General features: G+C 39.5%; 1 protein-coding gene across 2 annotated transcripts in view; it reads right to left on the bottom strand.

The window, feature by feature from the left end:
* Positions 1 to 945: 945 nt before the first annotated feature.
* The window catches only part of RAB8B (RAB8B, member RAS oncogene family), a 44,367-nt gene continuing 22,495 nt past the window's right edge, over positions 946 to 22,817 (bottom strand). The window contains exons 2-8 of one of the 2 annotated variants that reach the window (XM_075897644.2): positions 16,523 to 16,583; positions 13,448 to 13,508; positions 12,244 to 12,321; positions 10,801 to 10,908; positions 9,739 to 9,804; positions 6,528 to 6,578; positions 946 to 5,254 (exon numbers count right to left, since the gene is read on the bottom strand). In XM_075897644.2, coding sequence (XP_075753759.2) covers positions 5,162 to 5,254; positions 6,528 to 6,578; positions 9,739 to 9,804; positions 10,801 to 10,908; positions 12,244 to 12,321; positions 13,448 to 13,508; positions 16,523 to 16,583 — 518 coding nt within the window. In that variant the 3' untranslated portion in view covers positions 946 to 5,161. The remainder of the gene's footprint in view (positions 5,255 to 6,527; positions 6,579 to 9,738; positions 9,805 to 10,800; positions 10,909 to 12,243; positions 12,322 to 13,447; positions 13,509 to 16,522; positions 16,584 to 22,817) is intronic. The other variant, XM_075897645.2, reaches the window with a different exon arrangement.

Genomic DNA, 22,817 nt, shown 5'->3' with positions numbered 1-22,817 from the left:
TGAAATTCTTCCCAACATTGAATCTTCAAGCTCTGATTCAGAGTACAACAGCGATTCTGATTCTGCACCACAGACCTCAACTGTCACCGAAGCCGATCTAGCCTTGGCTATGGATTTTATGGATGTTTTTAAAGACAGTGACTATGACGAGAATTTCGATAACTCAGACACTGAGGAGGATGCTGCTGGCGCTGATTCTAGAGATCAGAGGGAATGCGAATGCGAAGACGGCTTTTTTAAATTGTTTTTATTCTTTTACTAGTTGCACAGTAAACTAATGAATTTTAATATATTTTAATATAACTGCCTCTATTATTAAATTAAAATTTGCTGCTTTTCTCAAGTCAGTCAGTCTTGTCTTCCTTTCAGTTAAAAAAAACCCACCTGTATTACATGTGGATGAGTATAGCCTGCTGGGAAGGGGGTGGGGAGAAAGACAGGGTATATAAAACTTAGCATAACCCACGGTTTATACTTGCTAATGTATGGTAATAGAATTGTTAGGACTTACTTTTGACAGACACCTCAATACTTATTCAGCACTTGAAGGAGACTGGCCAATCCTGGTAATTACCGGGTCAATCAATAACATGAGTCTGAGACTGCCAAAGACTATTGGACAATGAAACACCTCTTCCCCCCCTTCACACTTATTTAATCACAGATGTCCAATAGTAGACAGATAATCCAATACTTCCCACTTCTTCCGCACCCCACTCTGGTAATGCAGGATTGCACCCATTTTACATTTACTAACATTTGTCTAGTCTTGCTTCGGGAGAGTATTCCCACTCCCTAAACAAACAGTTTTCATAAGATACCCAGTGTTCCCTTCCAGTAACCACCTTAATGTCCCCTTGTTCAGATGCAGAAGGAATTAGCTTAGGGATAGAAGTTCTTGAAGAAGATACTCCCAAAACAGTCAGTCAATTTCAGAAGCAAGCAGGCTATTCAGGAAGTTTATTGACATTAAACAAAACCTGAGACATGAGTTAAATTGGACAGTCTCCAATGTGTAATCATGTGTTATGCAAGTTGCATTCTCACTCTATTCCAAGTCTGGTTACATAGCGTTACTTTATAGAAGAAGCTGAGTACTTTTCATTATGTAATTTTATTTGAGATGCACATTGTTGTAAAAAAGGTTCACATGGAATAATAAAACCATTTTTTAAACACAGTATCAGTACACAATGATTAGGTTTACAGGTTAACATGACAAGTCCACTTTATCTGCAGGAGTTTCACATTACACCTTTGGAGCAGAGATAAAATGTGCTTAAACACACATGGTAGAACAATTATATTTGAAAGTTAAGCATTTTCTTTAGGGTCATGCTTTTTAATCTGAATTTAGTAATCGTATATTGCATTAAAATAATTGCAATCCCAAGTAAAAGTGTCATTTGCAAAATATGTTTATAAGGCCATAGGAATGCACTACATATTTAAATTCACTGGAAACAAAGAAAAAAGTGGTCAGCCCTGCCTTTACATGGCATGTTGAAATACAAGGTATATTAATAAGAGTAATGTGGCACAAGCAGGTCGAGGACAGCAGAGGGAAGGAGCCAATATCTGCAAACAGCTTATCCATAAACTTCAACCTTGTGAATTTCACTTGATTACATAATCAGATGACCGATGCATTTCAACAAGTTAGCAACACATTTATGCATTTTACATGCTATTGGTGTCTTTTCAAAGTTGCTAGACATCAAGAGTTCTTTGCAGAAAAAAATATATTTTAAAAATATACCCTTCCTCCACTTTTGGCTTGTGAAAATAATGGATGCGATCTCACAAAAAGAGGAAATGCACTTGTGACAGGAAAAGATCCCATTTATAGAACTGCACTTTTGAAAAACCTGTAGACTAAAACTACAGTAGAAACCCCCAAAGCCAACAATGGTAAATTGCATCACATTTAAATATGTGGTTTTGAAGTTTTAACATTCACTTCAAGAGATTTTAATAACCAAATCTAAACCAAGTATTCTATGTCTACTCAACAAGACCTAAGCACTTTTATGTGCATGGCTTGCTGATCACAGGATTGAAAACGAAAGCAGCATTGAGACCATATATTTTCAGATTTTGTTTTCTTACCATTGAGAAAAAACAGAACAAACTACATGAACTGGGAAGGAAGAAGAGAGCTGTGGAGGACTAAACCCTCAAACAACTAAGCCAATAGGTTCTATTCCTAACAATGCCCGCCTTTCCTTAAAGGCTAATGGAGGTCTCTAGAGCAAGGCATGTTGCACATTTGCTGCTTTGTATAAAGAATGGTGGTTGGATCAACTTGTTTTAATGGATATTAGAACATTAGTTAGCTGAGGTATAGTTAAAGAGTCCTTCAAAAATTATTATAGTTACAACAATCATACAGGTACTAGAAAAACCTGCAGCACCCAACAACTGATGCTCAGACATAACAGTTATTATTTGTCTGCTTGCCTAAAGCAAAATATATCTAGAAAAATTTCCCAGTGAAACAATCAGCTGATTTACATGCTATAATACAGCACATTTTTCTATGTTTGACAACAGACTGTATGAGGAAAGGTCTATGCTGACCGTTATCAAAAGTTAACACACTGATAAAGTGCGGCCCCTCAACTAGTTAATACTGCTGCCAAAAAAAAAACAAAAAACAAACAAAAACCAAAAAAAAAACCCAAAACTGTTTTACCTTACCCATAAGACCATAATGTTTTCACATGAAACTGGAGTTTTTCAGTTTCAGGAGGGAGCAGACAAAAATAATCTGTCACTAAATCCTTCTATAAAAATTGAAAAAGATGAGCATTATATGAACATTAAGCAAAGTGATATATTTACTGCATCATTTTATCATGCATAAAGTGAATTTCCTACGGTCTTACCTCAAATTTATGTACAGTTTAGCACAGCTAAATGTAAGAAAATAGCAAGGATTTTTTTTTCTTTTTAATACAACAGAGCAGATACCCCAATTTGCTGCTGCGTCAAGAAGCACTTGATAAACTCTCACGTACAGGCTCTTTCAAAAAGGAAGTTTATGGAGACTAAATCTTGTTTGGACACAGAATCAAACAGAAGACAGAGAAAATATACCATAAGCAAAGCATTCTGTAAAAATTGCCAACCACAGAACATGTCAGTTTTGGTTTGCAGACAACCCCTGAGAAAAAATCCAAGTGGTACAACACCAAGTCAGTCAGAGGTAAATTATTAAAAATTCACAACATTCATAATTGGAGTCATAACAGTTGCTGTATAGCAAGCACTTTATTACCATACAGAAAACATAACTGCATTAGCCTCTCCCAGAAAAATGCTAAATGTACACCAGAGCAGCTATGGTGGTTTTTATTTGAACAATCTTGCTACCTCAAGAATTCTGCTGCACCTTTTAGTTTTGTAAGAATAGGAGACTGTAAATCACATCAACTTATAAGGATCGCTTTGATTGCAAGTAAGTGGCAGTGTGGGAAGAATGGTAGAAAGCCACTTAAACTTTGATGAACCAGATGAAGTTTCTCAAGTCTGTTCAGGACACTCACTAATCAAAGTACTTTTTGGATTCACTGCTGATGGCCCAAGAACTTATTCTTAGTTTCAAAATATTTGACAGATGGCAAGATAATAAATTCAATATGTGACATCCCAAGCTGACAGAGTGATCTATTACACAATGGATTGGTGGTTACCACAAAGTTAAGTGACTGTTGTGAAACAAGCAGACACATGAGAAAAGTTAGCAATTTGTCAACAAGACAACCCACCTGCCCCTCATAACAAAAGTGCTGAACACTGTCAAACTGGTAGTTAAAGCTAACAATGGTCCAAGTTTGGCACAACAAACTAAAGCACCAATTGTAATCATTCATGGAGAGAGAGCTTTGAAAAAACAAGCAAGTGATAACACACAAACTAGGATGCAGGTATTCAGAAGAGTAAAAAAAGGCAACTTCAACTTGGCTTCTAGCACTGCGCCACTTTCTGATGGTTAACTTCTACCGTTGCCTGTGCAGACGGAAAGCTTTCCGCATTCAGTGTCAGCTACATAATGTGTGTTATAAGCTGGGGTGCATCATTTTCTTTACTGATTGGGCAATCACACAGGAAATTTGTTTGGGCATGCTTTTGCCATCATGGTTTACAGGAGTGATGGGAACACCCTCAGCATCACTAATTCACCCTTAGGAGCTGCAGTTACTCTTAAAAAACTCCTCTGGATTCTGTTCTCCATAGTATGAATATCCTCTTTCAATTTAGCCAAGACAAATAATGTAAGTGATATCTAAGATGTCCACCTATGCTATGCTGAAGATTTCAACTTAAGAATTAGCAGAAACAAGAACAAAGGCAAAGGATCAAGTGAGCTGGGCTAATAGGAGAAGCTAGATGAAGAATGATCACTGGGGTTTATTCACATGCTTTAAAGAGTGCACTGGACTGAGACAAGAACCATGTATGCTTAGAAAACAAATCTACTCTAAAATAGATTTTTTTTAGGTTGCTAAAATCAAATAGTAAAGAAACATCCTACATTCAGACTAGAAGCAGCAGTAGCCTTTGTATGAATGGATTTGTGCACTTGTACAGATTTTTATTCAGTTTCTCAAGTTCTTAAATGGCAATTTGTTTTAATAAACCCCAACACCTTGAATATATCCATACTGCAGACATGATCACATGTGAAGAACAAAAACTACAGGAGGTGTGATTTAATCTTTTCCTTCTTGCATTTAAAAATAAATTTGTAAAAGAATGCACAAATCGGTTAAAGAATTTACTTACAGGACAATAAGATGTGCAAACTGAAGTGTTAGATTGTGCTGTAACAGGCAATAAAAGGCTAATATGGATGTGCAAAGTTAAAAGAAATGTAGCAGCATTTGCAACAGACATCAAAACAGAAAGTAATGAAGAAAATTAACTCCTGCATTTGTGTATCTCCACTTCATTGCTTCCACATTTGAGAAAAGGAGCCTGACAGGTCAATGGGCTTAGTGAGCAAAATCCACCTGGTATTTTGTTTAACGCAGTCAACGTTCATTGAAGCTCTCAGCAGCAGCTTGGTGGTATTATTTCTGAGGCTTTGTGACCCTGTGCTTTCAAAGAAGCAGAAAAGGTTCTTCTAAATGTGCTGCAGTCTATCATTAGGAGTTCATCAAAGTAGCGTGCATCGAAAGAAGCTGCTCTTCTTCGATCGATTTTCTGTTATTTTCACTGGTCCACCAGCCCCTGGTGAACTGTTGTCATTCTAGGAGAGGGGATAAAAAAAGCACACACACATACACACACACCCCAATTAAGTTATGAATGGAGAAAAGCAGTCCCAGCATTTCCCCTTCTCCTTCACTCCCCAGCCTCCAAAGTACAAGTGAAATATTAGTATCAACTTTAAGAGGGGCAAGTTTTTTAGGCGTAATTAATGATCTCTTAAGGAGCTCAATAACTTATAAAAACTCAAAATTACCCCATTTTTAATTCATCCATAATGAATTCCAACTCTGAAAGAACAGCCAACTCAATTGCTAAGACAGTTTAGTGGGGCAAGGACCACCTATATAATTTATGTGAAGTCTGAAGCACAGTTTTAGGACTTTTAAAATCTAATAGTCTTCACTTAGTGTTCTAAGGTTATAGATATAAACTCCAACAACTATCCTGCACATCTTTTAGCAAGAGATGATTGTTTAACAGTGGGTAAAAAGATCCCATACATAATCTGTACACAAGAGATAGACTGTCCTGGGATCCACAGTTCCACACTACAACATTTTTTGTTCTTTTGAAGTTTTGCTTCACAAAGGAAGATCTCAGGAACAAAGTATACCAAAATGGTTTGTGTAATATTAATAGGATTTGCATAGATAAATTCTTATCTATGGATAAGTGACAAATTAATGAAAATTGAGATCAAGCAGTTTACCCATAATCTTTCTTGGAAAAAGATAATGGCGATCAACTACTGTTCTAGATATCCTGCCCCTCTCACAGAGAGGGCTACTTCTTATGGATACATAAATGTTGGGTCAAAGTGTTCAATTTGTAAGAATACTGCCATAGTAATAACTTCTAGAAGGTTGAGATTTGGTATGAAATAGCCCTCACTGAAGCAAAGTATCTTTGAATGTTCTGTGGAAAGTTTGTTTGGATTTGAGAATTAATGCTCTGACAAAATACAAATGGATTTTGCACACAAGCTGTACTTTGCATAGTCCCCTCATCTTAGCAGAAAAAAGGGAAAGTTGTATTTGATAATGTGTCATCATACTATTGTAAGACTGACATAATGAATGAACACAAGGAGGCAGGGTGGAACCTTAACTCTGGTGTTTCTCATTTACAGAAAGTTAGCTTGCAGCTTTCAGTTCTACAAAATGAGGTAGAGAACGTCACTCACAAACATTCAACAGTAAGAGCATCCATTGCCTGCCTTCTCTTCTAATCTCAAGTCTACGCACAGACCGTTTTGTAACGGCCTGCACCATGCACAGAAGCTAATGTATTGCAAAGTACAAAGTACAAACCATTTTTCTGTTGAGTTTTGTCATTATATCCCGAGCAAGTGTGAAGAATGCCTGAAACAAAGGAGAAGGGAACATTAGAGACAAACTAGACTGAATGATTTAACACATTTAGTAACAATGGCCTATGAAATATGCAATATTAAAAATTACATTAAAGGCAGGAAGTGTGCAATGGATACTCTCTCATATGGCAAAAGTCATTTTATAATCCGTTATTTAGGTCAACATCCTTCATCCCATCTGCTATGGTTGTGCAGCCCTTCTGCTTTGGCAGATCACTGCTGCACATTAGACTACTTTTTAAAGACTTGGGGACAGAGCCCAAATTCAAACATGCAGCATGTGTCACATTGTATCAAGTTGTGTGCTGTGGCAGCAATCTAGCCTTTCTAGAGCACCAAAGGGGAAAATTTCAAAAGAACTTGTAACAGAAAATTCAAAGTTCCATTTCCTTTTGTCCCTGTCAACGCCTTGTACATGGATTCCCAGCCAACCTACCTCCTGCTGCCACAGCCAAAACCCACTTTGGCTTCTTTGTGACACGCTGCATTTGACAGCTGGGATAATCAGACACACAGGCGGAGTGATGGCCAGAGTTTATTTTGTTAAGGCAACAGAAATCCTTTACTGAGAACACTAGAATTCTCAGGGAACAAAAGAAAAGTGGAATTTAAGGGGCAGTCTTACAACTAAAGTCAAGGTTCTCTAGGGAATGAGTGTGTCTCAGGGAGAGGGAGTGAGGGGGAGAGCATGCATTTATAAAGGAGAAAAATGTCAATGGCACAAGCTTAGTTCTATAAATGAAGTCCAGAAAATCCACAGATATCCGCTTTCTATCCGTGGGTATCAGCATCTGTGGATGTGGATAACCGCTGCTCATTTTTGTGGATACAAAATTCTGTATCCACTCAGGACGATCTATACATGATTCACTTCTTAACAGAATTAACTTCTAGAAGTTAAGTATAGGTTGAACCTCTAATTTGAAACTCTGGTCTGGCAACACCTGTTGTCTGGCAGGACCCCAGATATTCCAGGACTAAAGAGCTCTGGTGGAGAGCTGGTGGTAGGGATGCCTGGTGGGGCCAGGAGTCCAGCATGCCACAGCAGGGCTAGAGCTGGGCTGCCAAGCATAGCAGGGAAGGAGGTAGGGGACTGGCAGGGCAGTAAGGAAGGTGGCAAGGGGGAATCAGCCAGGAGGCCAGTGGCTGGTCTATGGCTGAGGGGGGAGCTGGTAGCAGGGGAGCTAGATAGGACCTCCCTAGGTCTGGCAAAATCCCTTATTTGGGACTGGTCAGGTCCTGAGGGTGCTGGACCAGAAGTCCAACCTATAGTTGGTAGAACTAAGATGCTATCTAGATATATACATGACACTGGTGTCTGACAAGTCTAGGTCAGCTATGTAATCGGGATGAGAGGAAAACATGAACATTCTAAAAAGTTAGCTAGGCAGCTGGCTTAGAGCTCTGGCTGTAGGTGCCAATGTATTCCTTGAATTTATTTATGCATAGTATGAATGATGATCAAATTGCGGGATGCTCCTGACAATTAAGCAGCAAAACAAAACAAAATTCCACAATGGGTGAACTAGATAAAAATCTCATCCCTTATTCTGAAGTCCAATCATTATTCACTATTAATACTACAAAATCCAAAATAATGCCTTACAAACAGAAACATACTGATATAGTGATAACCTCAAAAAGCTTGAACTCTGTCCCTGATACAGAACAATGAAAACATAAATCCAGTCTAGCTATCAACTGTATACTGTGCTGCATAGATTTCTCCATTTACAATTATTGTAATGATATCCTAAACCTGTTGAGCTATTTTTAATGCATATGTTCATTTCCACAATTGCAAATTACTACATAAACACAATTGTTAACTCAATGCTTATTGAAGTGCCCCTCCAAGAAGTGTTCTTTCCAAAAGCTTTCTTAAGTACATCACACAGTGGCCTCCAGAAGAAAGTATTTACTAGCTGGCCTGCCTCTTCTACTATTTTTGACTTTCAACCAGTACTAGATTTTAAAAACACTAAGCAAGCTGTGTCTTCAGTAGATCTATACATTTAAGCCATCTTGAATGGACGGATAGCATACTCCCCCTAAAGTAACTGCTCTTGGAGTCCTTACTATTTTCTTCTTATAGTCATTTTAAAAGAACTCATTGTGTGAGTATATATGAGTACTGTTGTGTGGGATTCTCTGGCAATTCTGCACTAACAGACGCAAGTTTCATTTCCTTATCCTCTTCCAGGAAAGCCCTGAGCAATCAGTAGCCGTGGGGTCTATTTAGTCAGTTCAGTTCATAATACTTGCAGCAAAATACATTGCTATCCTGGAAAAAAAAATGAATGGAGATACCTATCTCCTAGAACTGGAAGGGACCTTGGACTCAATGACCTTTCAGTCCCCTCCCTTCACAGCAGGACCAACAAATTTTGCCCCAGATCCCTAAATAGCCTCCCCAAGGATTAAACTCACAACCCTGGGTTTAGCAGACCAATGCTCAAACCACTGAGCTATCCCTCCCCTCTACAAGACAACTATCAATTTAAAATAGGAAAAAAAGTTATAGCAAGTGAAGCTATATGACTGTCTGGCCTACTCTGAGCTACTCTTCCAAATGTTACCTAGCAGACCATCTGCTAACCAAGGTATATTTGGTCCTCTTGGCAAGTGTTAGAGAGAAGCTGCACATGTACAGCATGTATCCAGCAGTAAACTGAAATCTATGAAATAGAAAATGGAAGTGTCCTGTGATAGAACCTAGAGTTCAGGACCTTACTGCACTAGACACTGTAAATGTTCCAAAATATGCACAATTTAAGTATCTAGACACCTTTTGGTTACTAGCAAACATACAACTAATCTCACTGCAACATTAACAGTGACTTTAACAGCACATATCTACAAGTACTAATATTACCAGAAAACATCTGGCATTTCCAGTCCTGTGGGAATTAGGCCGTTTTACTATGGCTCCAAATGCAACAGATGCAGAATTCCCCCAAGACTAAAGCTAGATTCTACAGCACATATTCAAATAAAGCAAAATTGGCAATACGTGAAAACCTAGGAGCAAAATGGTCAAAAACACATTATGCATCAGGTCAGAAAAGCCAATAGGGTTGCTTGCAACGTGATCTCTATATAACAGTATATAAGTTCAGACAAAGAAAAAAATATAATTCCAATCTTACCTCTTCCACATTTATACTGGATTTAGCACTTGTCTCCAGAAATTTGATTCCATAATCTATTGCTAACTGGAAGACAGATTTTAAAGAAGTTTTGATATTTATAAACTTAAGTTTGCAAAGTGACAAGACATTTTTAGGTCAGCTAATAATGGAGCAGTGGCTCCAGAAACTTGGTTACACCCTTAGCCACAAACGTACTTTCTTTCTCCTGAAAAAAATGCATACATTACTTTTTTACTGAGGACCTGTAAAATATTTAACAAAAACCAAATCAACAGTTGCGACAGAAGTTTGAATGATTTCTACAGTAATTAAGAGACTAGCTTAAGGTGATGTGGGATGGTAGACCAGACCCTCTGCTGATATAAAACTGAGGCAGTTGCAATGAACTACAGCCCTATGACAGAATACTACTATTGGGCAGATCCTGGTATAAGTCTTATCATTTTATAGCTTTTTAAATTATTAAATAGAAATCACTTAAGTTCTATAGGACTTTTTCTATGGATACAAAAAGTTCAACTAAAGAAGAGAGTCTTAATAGTAATCAGATATTCATATGCAGGTGTAGATAATCCTACCAACTATCCTCTAGCCCGTATTATAATAACTGTATTGTGTAAATTATAATTTAATGTGTGCAGCCTTACTTAAGGCTCCTTAGAAAATGTCCCTTGCTTTAAAATATTTATATTCATCCACTGCAATTAAGAGTGATTCAGAAACTGCTCAACTACAATTCTGTTTATTATCCATTTGAGGTTCCCCTCGAAGGGAGGAATTGTATTAGCACAGGGAAAGCCAACTTTTAGAGCATCTCACCTGAAACAAGAATATTCAAGTCCAATTGGATTCTGTATATTAAGTAAAACAGGCAAACATTCTATGATATGTAGAAGGTTCTAAACTAAAGTGAGGGAAAACTCACGCACAACTAAAGTATAAAAACCAATTATTTTGTTTGGTGTTGGTAAAAGCAGAGTAATAAGTGTCTTTAGGGATAGCAGATCAGAAAAAAGTATTAGGTCTTTATTGAAAGAATTTAGTAGTGCAAAAATTTACCTTCTCTCCTTTTTCTTTTGAGACTTGTCTCTTTTCGTTCATATCACATTTATTACCCAGGATCATTCTTTCCACGTCTGAAGAGGCATGCTGAAGGGAAAATAAGCTCTTAAAAAAAGCAGCATAGAGTTAAAGATAAATTCTTCCCCCTTCCCTTCACAAACAGATCCCCACATTAGACAATGAGAATTCTCTCTCAAACCCTTAATACAAAGGCATGAATGGGGAATAGAGAAGAATATGTTTTTTGAAAGGCTTAATAAAGTATTTCTTAATTTGGAATGTAGCTGCCTCGCTCAATTTCAGTTTTAACCCTTGGCACCAACGACCAGCCTGATGCAATGTTATCAGCAATCTCCTTGGGACTGTGCCTTCTTTGCAAGGGTCAATAGCAAAATGTAGCCAGAAAATGATGGCAGGTTTTTTGGGGAGAGCAAGTAGAACAGAATTTCTATCCCACCAGATTAAGCCTTATTTTGCTTAGGTATAAAGCTCAATGCTTCCTATTCCCAATTCCCATAGCACTGCCTTCAGATTCAAGTATGGTCAATGTATTTGCTATTCAAATAACTTACAAAGTGAGGGAAAACTCACACACAACTGAAGTTTAACCAATGGCAAAATTTGGACAAAGGAATATTCAGCACACTCAAGCAGGTATATCTACACTTATACTGCCAGGCTGTGTCTAGATTGGCATGATTTTCCGGAAATGCTTTTAACGGAAAAGTTTTCCGTTAAAAGCATTTTCAGAACAGAGCGTCTAGATTGGCATGGACGCTTTTCCGCAAAAGCACTTTTTGCGGAAAAGTGTCCGTGCCAATCTAGACATGCTTTTCCACAAAAAAGTCCCGATCGCCATTTTCGCAATCAGGGCTTTTTTGCGGAAAACAAATCTGAGCTGTCTACACTGGCCCTTTTGCGCAAAAGGGACTTTTGCCTGAACGGGAGCAGAATAGGATTTTCGCAAAAAGCACTAATTTCTTACAGTAGGAAGTCAGTGCTTTTGCAGAAATTCAAGCAGGCCAGTGTAGACAGCTGGCAAGTTTTTCCGGAAAAGTGGCTGATTTTCCAGAAAAACTGGCCAGTCTAGAGACAGCCCCAGAGTATTATTGTCAGCTTCACCAAGAGATACTGAAAGTAAGTCTCCTTCTCACCACTTAGCCACATTATAAAGCCAAGGTTAAACTCAAGACACCCACTGGAAGCAAGCAGTTGTGAAATCTTTGTTTTTCATGATCACTAATTTTCTGGTTACCGTGGGCTGGAAAGAAGAAAGTCACCCTGTACACAAAGACTACTGCTCTGATTTACATCCATTTTAACTGTGTTACACATTTACCTCCACTGAAAGAAAAAAAAAACTTGCTAAAACATTGATCATTGCTCTGGAGAAATTAGAGATTACTACCAGATGCAGTTTAGTAATCCCCAACCACCTACCTCTTCTATGTTCCTTATCCAGTTTTTAATGTTGTCAAATGACTTCTCATTTGTGATGTCATACACCAGCATTATTCCCTGTGGGGGAAATAAAAAAAAAGATCTAATCTTATAATATTAAGATTAGTTTATATTTGATGCACATATTGTTTGTTCACGGTTACAACTTCGCAAAAGCCACATACACCTTTGTAATTAACAGCCCTTTCTGAAAACTTTATATGATCTCACTTGGAATAAATTTTGAATGGTCTTGACCCATTGTCACCTATTGTTTTTAAAAATAGAATAATTATGCTCTTAAAATTAAACTAAACAAATTAAGCTATGATCAGCAAGAATTTTACAAATAAAGGCAGCCAGCAGTCTGCTTTATAGGAAAAAGGTTGTGATCATAAAGTAGGCCATGTTTATATATACAGTACTTCAGTGTTTACTATGCATCATCCTACACCCCCCCCCCCCCCCCCCCCCATCACTTTTGTAAGATTCTGCTTGCCTGGAGCAAGCAGCCATACTTGACAGAAGCAGATTTTTTTTTACAGCAAGTCTTAATGGCGTCAAGGTAATTTCGGCTCTTCTGTAGTTGTGTATGCACATGAATCTCCCTGTAATGTGATGGCAGTAAAATAAGTAAAACCAAACTACAACTACATTAATGTCGACCTAGCATGTCTCAGAGTCTTGATATGCTGTGAATAGCTGTCATGTGTCAAAATGTAAGGAACAATATAGAAATTAAATAGTTGATTAACTACAATCAGTAGCAGCTGCTCTAAAAACAGATTATACAGCTGATTATATCTGAATCTAATTGCTGCATTCTTGATCTGAAAAGTGTACACAGCAGGAAAACCAACTCAGTCAAATTCACTTTTAATATTAGCAGACATATCACCTATCCTACTAGCACCTGAAATGAGAGGAAAAAGTGTTTTATGCAAATCACAAGTTTCTCAAACAAAACCTGGTGAATTAAGCAGCTTATGTCCACAAAGATAGTAACTATATAAAAGATGGAGGGGCAGAAAGATTAGATCTGGAGAACAAGACTACAAAACCACAATGGTTCTGAAGTAATCTGTTAACTTCCCACCTCTGAGCTATAATTTCTCTCTAGTGAAACAGCTTGAGCCCTTTAAACATAAAGGAGCAAACTAATTATGATTTTAGTCACACCAGAATACTCTGAAAACTCACTCACCATGGCTCCTCTGTAGTAAGCTGTTGTGATTGTGCGGAATCTCTCTTGCCCTGCTGTATCCCTAGAATTTGGTGAAAACAAACACTTGTTTATTGTTTTTAAAACCTCATTTTCACTTTCAAAGTTCACCAAAAAAAGTTTTGATACTCCTACAGATTAAGAAAAGTACCCTTTAGAAGAAACTAAATAAGTATAGCCTTCTCTTTGTGCTCAAACAAGTACCAACTAGCTGCTATTCTTAGACTGATATTCATGAGGGGAACGGTAAAAGGAGAAATCACATTTTCAATTAAGAAACTGACACATCATCAGTCAACTCAGACTCAGTAGTGCATGGCCCTGCTTACAGTAGTAAGTGTATAGAAATGGTCCCAGAAGCATGGCATACATTTTAGCCCTCTAAACAAAAAGAGCGTGCCCCAAGAATCATCGAAAACAGGTAGGTCTGATCTATACTAAAGGGGAAAGTCGACTAAGATATCCAAACCCAGCTACCTTAATTCCATAGCTGGAATTGAGGCATCTTAAATCAGGTTTTCATGCGGTTCATACAGCGGGAGGATGACAGGAGCAAACACACGCATCAGCTTCCCTTATTCTCCAGTGAGGATCAAGCGTACCAGTAACAGGGGAGGGGGAGAACCCTCTCAATTTGAATTAGTTACTCTTCTCTAGACCTGCCAATTCAAACCCTGAAAGATCTTCAGCTTAGCATAGACATGACCTTATAGCATGTCACAATTTCACGCACATTTAAGTATTAGGACCAACCACAATATGACAGCAGTCAGTAAAAATCATCTTAGAGATGCTGCTTCAAGGAATCTGGCCACATGAGAAGTAAAGATGTTAAGCGGGGATTTGGCTAATTGTGTAGTTGATACAATCGGTCTACACAATTAGTCGATAAGGGAAGGCGCTCTGCAGAGCCGTAGCGGGGGTAGCTTCTGAATCCGGCGCGAGCTGGGACTGAGTAGTCCCAGCTTGTGCCTGCTCCAGGACTGCTGCGGCTCTGCCTTATAGATGTAGTAAGAGCTGGGCAGCTCTTATTACATTTAAAAGGCGGAGCCACAGTTGCCCCAGATCCTAGGATGCTCCTACGGACAATGGCTGCTGCTAGAGCAGCCTCGGCCCACCATGGGCAGAGGCTGCTTTGTAGCAGCTGCCCCTACCTACCCCCCACACCACTATCAGAGACAACAGCAAGGGGGGGGGGCGTGGAAGCAGCACCACAGAGACGGTGCTGGGGGGGGGGGACCAGACTCCTGTTCCTGATTCAAGGGCAGCAAGGGGGAAGGGGAGAGTAACTGAGTACTTGATTCCCCAATAAGCCTGAGATTTGACTGGTGAGATCAGGAAGTGTAATGAATGTCAACTGCATCCAAAAGCAGCTGAAGTCAAAATGCCTTTGGAAGTCTGCTAGCTGATTCCACAGCATCATATATATATGGGTAAGAGCTGAACACCAAAACATACAAGGAGGTTTAAGGTACTTAGTGATGATTTTTCTTACATGCCAGTGATGCTCAGTAGGGATGTTCAATATCAGTTATTTTAGTTACCATGTAGATGCAACAATTTTTAGCTGTTCCACTACTGCTAAAATGCTAACAGCCAGTTCATTCCCAGCCACACTTCCAGGGAGCCCCCACCAACTCACACTGGGACGGCAATCAGAGCCAATTTAAGAATCTACTCCCTGCGCAGGCCAGCTCCCCTCTGTTGTCCCTTGCTGCTGCCTCTGATACAGAGGCAGCACTGCGGGGCGGCAGCAGCCCTTGTCTGCGTGGGGCCCAAGCCCCCTGCAGACAGAAGTTGCTGTGGCATCCCGCCTACCCCCACCTCCCCGAGCAGGGAGGCAGCAAGGAGGCTCTGTGGCGCCCACACATGCAGAGATCCAGTTTAAAAGCTGGCTTCCCACTTGTACTGGCTCTTGCCTGCTCCCCTCATCCTCTGCATTGCTGCCTCTCTATCAGAAACAGCGGTGCAGTGGTGAGTGGGGGCAAGTGGCACCATGGGATCCAATGCTCGTGGGGAGCTGGTTTAAAAGCTGCCTCTCCATGGGCATTGCCTCCCACCTTCCCCCTACTTGTTGTCTCTGATTCAGAGGCAGGAAGGGAGTGTGTGTGCACACAGTTAAATCCAAATGACCATCTAAACAACTATACACAGACATCCCTAATACTCAGACCTCAGTATTTCAGGAGCCAAGTTAGCCATCAACATTATCCAAATTACAGCAGTGTACATTTTCATTTATTATAGTTCTATATGTGTTCTTCTCATAGAAAATAAGTTAAGTGAAACAGTAAAAGCATGCTGATTGGTGAAAAAATTAAAATTACATGGCGTTTTACATGCTGCCAAAAGGGCCACAGGCAACATGTGAAAAAGCCACTTGCAACTATGAGCCTCAGTCTGAGTACAAAAGTATCAGACAGGACTCATTCCAACCTCCACCTCAACATATCAGCAAGCACCTAAGCAGGTGGTTTTTTTTTATTATTAAAAATGTTGTGGCATTTAGGAGGAATCTGTTAGAAGTTAGATGGCGGCAGCCAGACAATTACTTGCAATGGCAAAAGGCCAACTTTGGTGGACATCGGTCCTTCCCTCATGATCCAAGAAGTTTTGACAATCCCCATTTCCCGTGATGCACTCTGACTCCATGACCATTACATTAAACATCCATCAACACAAATCAGATTTTGTTTTAAAAGAGCTAGAAGCTCTCTCTGCCCAGCCTACAATTGTGCAATCAAGATCTCTCTTGCCTCTGGAATATTAAAGCCATTTAAAGGCAGCTTTAACAACTTCCCATTTTAACAGTAGATGTCAAACGTAACTAAAGGTAACGGACTCTGGGTGGTCACCTCCCCCTCCCCCACAAATGCTATGAGAATCTTTGCTTCAAGAACAAGGTGGCAGATGGCTTTCATGCTAGAGCTTACCACAAGTTTTACAGCTTCTCCTTCACTAAATCTGCTCTACTTATGCTATCACACTGTGCTGCCCATGAGTAATTTAGCCTTACTGAAAAACTTACTTTTATTTTAATTGCTTTGTAATACTTACCATATCTGAAGTTTAATTTTCTTTCCATCTAATTCTATTGTTCGGATTTTAAAATCAATTCCTGGCAGAGAGAAACATATATTAAGTTTAGTGACAAAAGGAAGTAAAATTTTTCTATTAATTGTTCTAAAATAAAGTATATACTCTTTATACAGCAAAGCCTGCCGTGCATGTAGCTGCTAGGATTTTCAGTGGTTACACAGTTACATTTTTCACATCCCTAGTGTATACCAGTTGAAGATCTCACCTAAAAGATCCTTCTTAGCTGTACTGTAAGACTAAGCTTTCAAAAAGTGGCCACCAATTCTGGGATCCTCATTATAGAGATCCCCAACTGTCAGAAGTTCTGACAGCCCTCAAGTTTAACCAAAGTCCACAGAAGTACTGGTTGTTCAACACCTCTGAAAAATTAAGTTTTACAAATACCTACCTTCCTATTTTAGTGGCTACTTCAGAATGAAATAAGCCCAAACTTTGCAATCAGAAGCTGCAATAAGGGGGGAGGCACTTTGTAAACAAAAGAAAGTTACTACTTTGGTTATCTGAAGACCAGATGTATAGGCTGATGAATAAAGTAGGCTTGCTGTAGTAAATGATGTATTTTTTTAATCCAAAAGCACGTTTCAAATTTTTATCCCAAGTGTTGTTTTCTAGCTTAAGTCACAAATGTAGTAAGGAAAGGCTACATGTTAGTTCCATAGTTCTGAAAAGAAGTTGTGTGCACTATGTAGGAAAAAAAAAAAAAGTGGCAGTAACTCCTACTAGGGATGTTAAAGTTTGCTTATTCAGGGAAACGTCTAACTGCTGAAATTACATAGGGGAAAGAGGGGAGGGCAGGCAGCTCCCCACAAGGACCCACAGAGGAAGCAGCACAGGCATGAGCAGGTGGGCAGCTCCCCAAGTGCCAGTGCTTACGGAAAGCCATCTGAAAAAACAAAACAAAAAAAACCCAGCTCTTCGCGTGCACCAGCTCTCATCTCCCCCTCCCCCACACTGCTCTCTCTGTCAGAGGCAATGGGGTTGGGAGGAAGCTCTGTGTAACCATGCATATTAACCAATGAGCCCAGGCTCATTGGTGGACCATGTAAATAGGTACCTTTTCACATCCGTAACTCTCACATGACTTATGGGTAGAATTTTGAAGATCACTTATTCGAATCTGAGAATGTGATCATGAAAACAATGGATCTAGGAGTTAAAGCCATGATTTCCAAATGGACTATTATTAGGGCATCTGGGTTTTTAGGTAATCGTTTAAGAGAGCTCGATTTTTCTGATACAAATAACGTTTGCTTGGTGCTAAGTCAGAACACTTACATCTGTTACAGCCCTAAATTATCAATCCATTTTGAAAATCATGGCCCAATTTTTTTCCTAAATAAATATTACTCAACATCTAATCATGGTCAGTGATCCACATGGATTTTCCTCTGTCAATAGCCATTTAATGGACAATTACATTTAGTGAAGAAAATTGTTTCTAGCGTCAAGGACTTCTATACAAGCTAGAAACTGGAAGTTAAAGGTTTTTTTATATTGCAATTGAGTTCGAAGATGACACATCAGCATAGAAACGCATGAATCACTTTGACTGTCTTTCACACTTGGGAGGTGGGGACATTTTGATTTAGTGAAGATGCCACATACTTTCAGCTGCTGAATAAAGTGAGGATACAAAATTTAAAGTAACATTAGTAAGAATGCATATTGTCACTACAAAAACCACATTAATAATATTTTGATAGTTTCAAGTTTGATGACATTGTTCTAACTTAATGTAATGAGTATAGCTATGGTCAACTCTTAGGTTTTTTTATTCACGATTCATTAAAAAGTTTCAAAGTTATTAGAAAAATTAGATGACTTCACAAACTTCACATTTCTGTCAATGTAGTAAGACACTCCTGTTACTGATGTTCAGGTGCTTACATATGAAGATTACTATGAATTTTCATATTCAATCACACTTTAGAGAAACAGAGTGCTAGATACAATCAGATTCTCCTGTTTATTGGAGAGGTGTGGATTTAAAGCAACAGGGGAGAAAAGAATGTTAAAAATAAAATCCAAAAAGATTCTGTATTTGGAAACATTCTGAAAAAGCTTGGCTGCCATTGCAAAGCCTTTCACAGACAGACACCGGTCAGGGATGGTCTAGATGAGGGCTGGGCAAAATTCAGTCCGCCAAGCTGCCGGTTTCAGCCTGTGGGTGCAGCAGGGAGCCTCAGGAAGGTTTCTTGTCTGCTCTCCACATGCTGCTGAGAAAAGCAGCTGGTGCGGGTTTGAAAAACTGAACAGCTGCAAGCCCAGTGGAGTGGGGAAGAGGCTTCATGAGCTATCCCTGCTCCTAGCACAATCCCATTGGCTGGAAACCAGCCAACAGGAAGAGCCTGTTATTAATAGGCTACTTGTGAAGCACCCTTCCCCATTCCCTTAGGCAGCTAGCTATTCAAAGACCACAAAGCCCCTGAAACTAGTGTGGGGGCAGGGCAGGGAGTCTGCTTGAGAAGGTTGCTGGCTGGGAGTCAAGCAAGAGACTTCCAGCCAGAGTCTGCCTCAGGCATCTCACCCCTCTGCCCCCACACCCCACATAATCCAACCTTCTACCCCCCCCCCCCCCCCCCGCACCGCTATCCCCTACCAGACCCTGCACCCCAGTCCCTTGCCCCAGCTCATGGTCACAACCCAAACCCTTAACCCCGGTCACAACTGCCTCCTTCATCCAAATTCCCTTCTAGACTCCACACCCTCTCCTGCTCCTCAATCCCTTACCACAAGCTCCTTTCTGCATCTAACCTCCATCTGAGACCCCACACCTCCTCCATTAATATTGTGGAAGAGTACAACCATTGACTACTTTCCATATTCTTGCAATGCCCCTCCATCAAAAAATTATTGCCCACCCATAATCTAGATGGTGCTTGATTCTGCCATAAGTGTAGGGGACTGGACTCCATGACCTCTTGAGGTTTCTTCCTGTTGTAGTATTCTGTGATTTTATGCTGGAAAATAAGTTTAATTTTCCCCTCCCCTAAAACCGAAGATAAAGCAATATCCACTTCTTTTCTAAAAAATAATATTAGAAACAGCAATTTAACTCAGAGGGTTTTCAAGTTCAATTCATCCCTAGGCCTGAAGGTTTAAATGCTAGTTATATCATGTTAAAAAAAAAAAGGTTCCGAAACTAATGTGGTTCAAATTAATCAGTTCAGAAAAAAATCAAGGCCATACCAAGAAGAGATGCAGTTTAAGACCTTTCAAATAAGGCCTCAAAAAGAGAATGGACAACACTCAGGACACACTGTGTGTCCTAATCCACTCTGATGAACACTGGTTTATGGTCAATATTTCTCTCCTCCTATTCCCCCACCCCACGTGCACAACAACAAAAAAGAGTTACACAATCATAATCTGACCTACTCTAAAATTCAGGATTTCTTGGCACAAAACAACTCTATAAAATCCAAGGTAACAAATGGGAAGAAAGTCATATTAAATGCATCTTCACTGAAAGTGAAAAAGTTAAGATTATAAAACAGTAAACAGAAGGTAGTGAGAAAACCCATGAGCCTCACCGTTACAATGAAAATTTTTAAAAAAATCTAATAAGTTCTGAGAGGTTTAAGTAAACTAGACACTGACATTTCCTTTGTTTTTCACTACAGTAACAGGAAGTGGTGAGTTGCACCCAGTTAGTGCAGATCTAGTGACATGTGCTACCACTTCCTGCTGTATACACTGCATGGCTAAGCATGTGCAGCACTTCAGTTACTGAAGTCAGGTTACGGCATAACAAATAACTGAAACTAACAACATCTCATAGGGTTGACATGCCAAATTGAAAAATGCCATTTTGAATTCAGTAAAATAAAATTCCTCTTCACACATAAATTTAACCACAAATGTAACCACCGGAAATAAAGACCTATTTGGAGAATTCCCTACACTTTAAACCCAGAGAAAGTAATACTGCAACAGCACAGTAACACAGTGGCTACGTCTACACTGGCATGATTTTCTGGAAATGCTTAAAATGGAACAGTTTTCCGTTATAAGTATTTCCAGAAAAAGCGCATCTACATTGGCAGGATGCTTCTCCGGAAAAGCACTTTTTCCGGAAAAGCATCCGTGCCAATGTAGATGCGCTTTTCCGCAAAAAAGCCCCGATCGTCATTTTCGCGATCGGGGCTTTTTTGCAGAAAAGAAATCTGTGCTGTCTACACTGGCCCTTTTCTGGAACACTTTTCCGGAAAAGGACTTTTGCCCGAACGGGAGCAGCATAGTTTTTCCGGAAAAAACTCTCCAGCCTCTGACAAACAGAGGCCAAGAACACCATTTTATCCCCTGGCTAATAGCATTTTATGGACCTAACCTCCATGAAATTATCTAGCTTCTCTTTAAACTCTATTATAGTCCTAGCCTTCACAGCCTCCTCTGGCAAGGAGTTCCACAGGTTGACTACACGCTGTGTAAAGAAGAACTTCCTTTTATTAGTTTTAAACCTGCTACCCATTAATTTCATTTGCTGTCCTCTAGTTCTTCTATTTAGGGAACTAATAAATAACTTTTCTTTATCGGCCCTCTCCATACCACTCATGATTTGATAGACCTCTATCATATCCCCCCTCAGTCTCCTCTTTTCTAACCTGAAAAGTCCCAGTCGCTTTAACCCCTCCCTCATATGGGACCCGTTCCAAACCCCTAATCATTTTAGTTGCCCTTTTCTGAACCCTTTCCAAGGCCAAAATATCTTTTTTGAGGAGAGGAGACCACATCTGTACACAGTATTCAAGATATGGGCGTACCATAGTTTTATACAGGGGCAGAAAGATATTCTGGGTCTTATTTTCTAGCCCTTTCCTAATAATTCCTAGCATCCTATTTGCCTTTTTGACCGTTGCTGCACACTGCGTGGAAGTTTTCAGAGAACTGTCCACGATAACTCCAAGATCTCTTTCCTGATTTGTCGTAGCCAAATTAGCCCCCATCATACTGTATGTATAGTTGGGGTTATTTTTCCCGATGTGCATTACTTTACACTTATCCACATTAAATTTCATTTACCATTTTGTTGCCCAATCACTCAGTTTGGTGAGATCTTCTTGGAGTCCCTCACAGTCTGCTTCTGTCTTGACTATCCTAAACAGTTTTGTATTATCCGCAAACTTTACTACCTCACTGCTTACTCATAAATGATCTGGAGAAAGGGGGTAAGTTGAAAAGGATTGGTCCCAGGACTGACCCTTGGGGTACACCACTAGTTATCCCTCTCCAATCTGAAAATTTACCATTTATTCCTACTCTGTTTCCTGTCTTTTAACCGTTCTCAATCCAAGAAAGGACCTTCCCTCTTATCCCATGGCCATGGAATTTACACAAGAGCCTTTGGTGAGGGACCTTGTCAAAGGCTTTCTGAAAATCCAAGTATACTATATCTACTGGATCCCCCTTGTCTGCATGTTTGTTAACCCCTTCAAAGAACTCTAATAGATTAGTAAAACAGGATTTCCCTTTACAGAAACCATGTTGACTTTTGTCCAACAAATTATGTTTTTCCTACATGCTTCACAATTTTATTCTTCACTATTGTTTCAACTAATTTGCCCGGTACTGAAGTTAGACTTACCGGTCTGTAATTGCCAGGATCGCCTCTAGAGCCCTTTTTAAATATTGGTGTCACGTTGGCTACTTGCCAGTCATTAAGTACGGAAGCCGATTTAAAGGATAGGTTACAAACCACAGATAATAGCTCAGCAATTTCCCATATGAGTTCTTTTAGAACCCTTGGATGAATGCCATCCGGTCCCGGAGATTTATTAACAGTAAGTTTTTCTATTTGTTCCAAAACCTCCTCTAATGACACTTCAATCCGGGACAGTTCCTCAGATTCATCACCCACAAAGGACGGTGCAGATTCGGGAATCTCCCCAACGTCCTCAGCCGTGAAGACTGAAGCAAAGTAGTCATTTAGTTTCTCCGCAATGGCTTTATCGTCCTTGATTGCTCCCTTTATAGCTCTATCATCTAGGGGACCCACAGGTTTTTTAGCAGGCTTCCTGCTTCTAATGTACTTAAAAAACATTTTGTTATTTCTTTTTGAGTTTTTGGCTAGCTGTTCCTCAAAATTTTTTACTTTTCTTATTACATTTTTACACTTGATTTGACAGTGTTTATGTTCCTTTCTATTTATCTCACTATGATTGGACTTCCACTTCTTAAAAGATACCTTTTTGTCCCTCACTGCTTCTTTTACATGGCGGTTGAGCCACGGTGACTCTTTTTTAGATCTCTTGCT

Source organism: Pelodiscus sinensis, chromosome 14 (genome assembly GCF_052426305.1).
Source record: "Pelodiscus sinensis isolate ZL-2025 chromosome 14, ASM5242630v1, whole genome shotgun sequence".
Classification (NCBI taxonomy): Eukaryota; Metazoa; Chordata; order Testudines; family Trionychidae; genus Pelodiscus; species Pelodiscus sinensis.
This window is presented reverse-complemented; position numbering and strand designations above follow the sequence as displayed.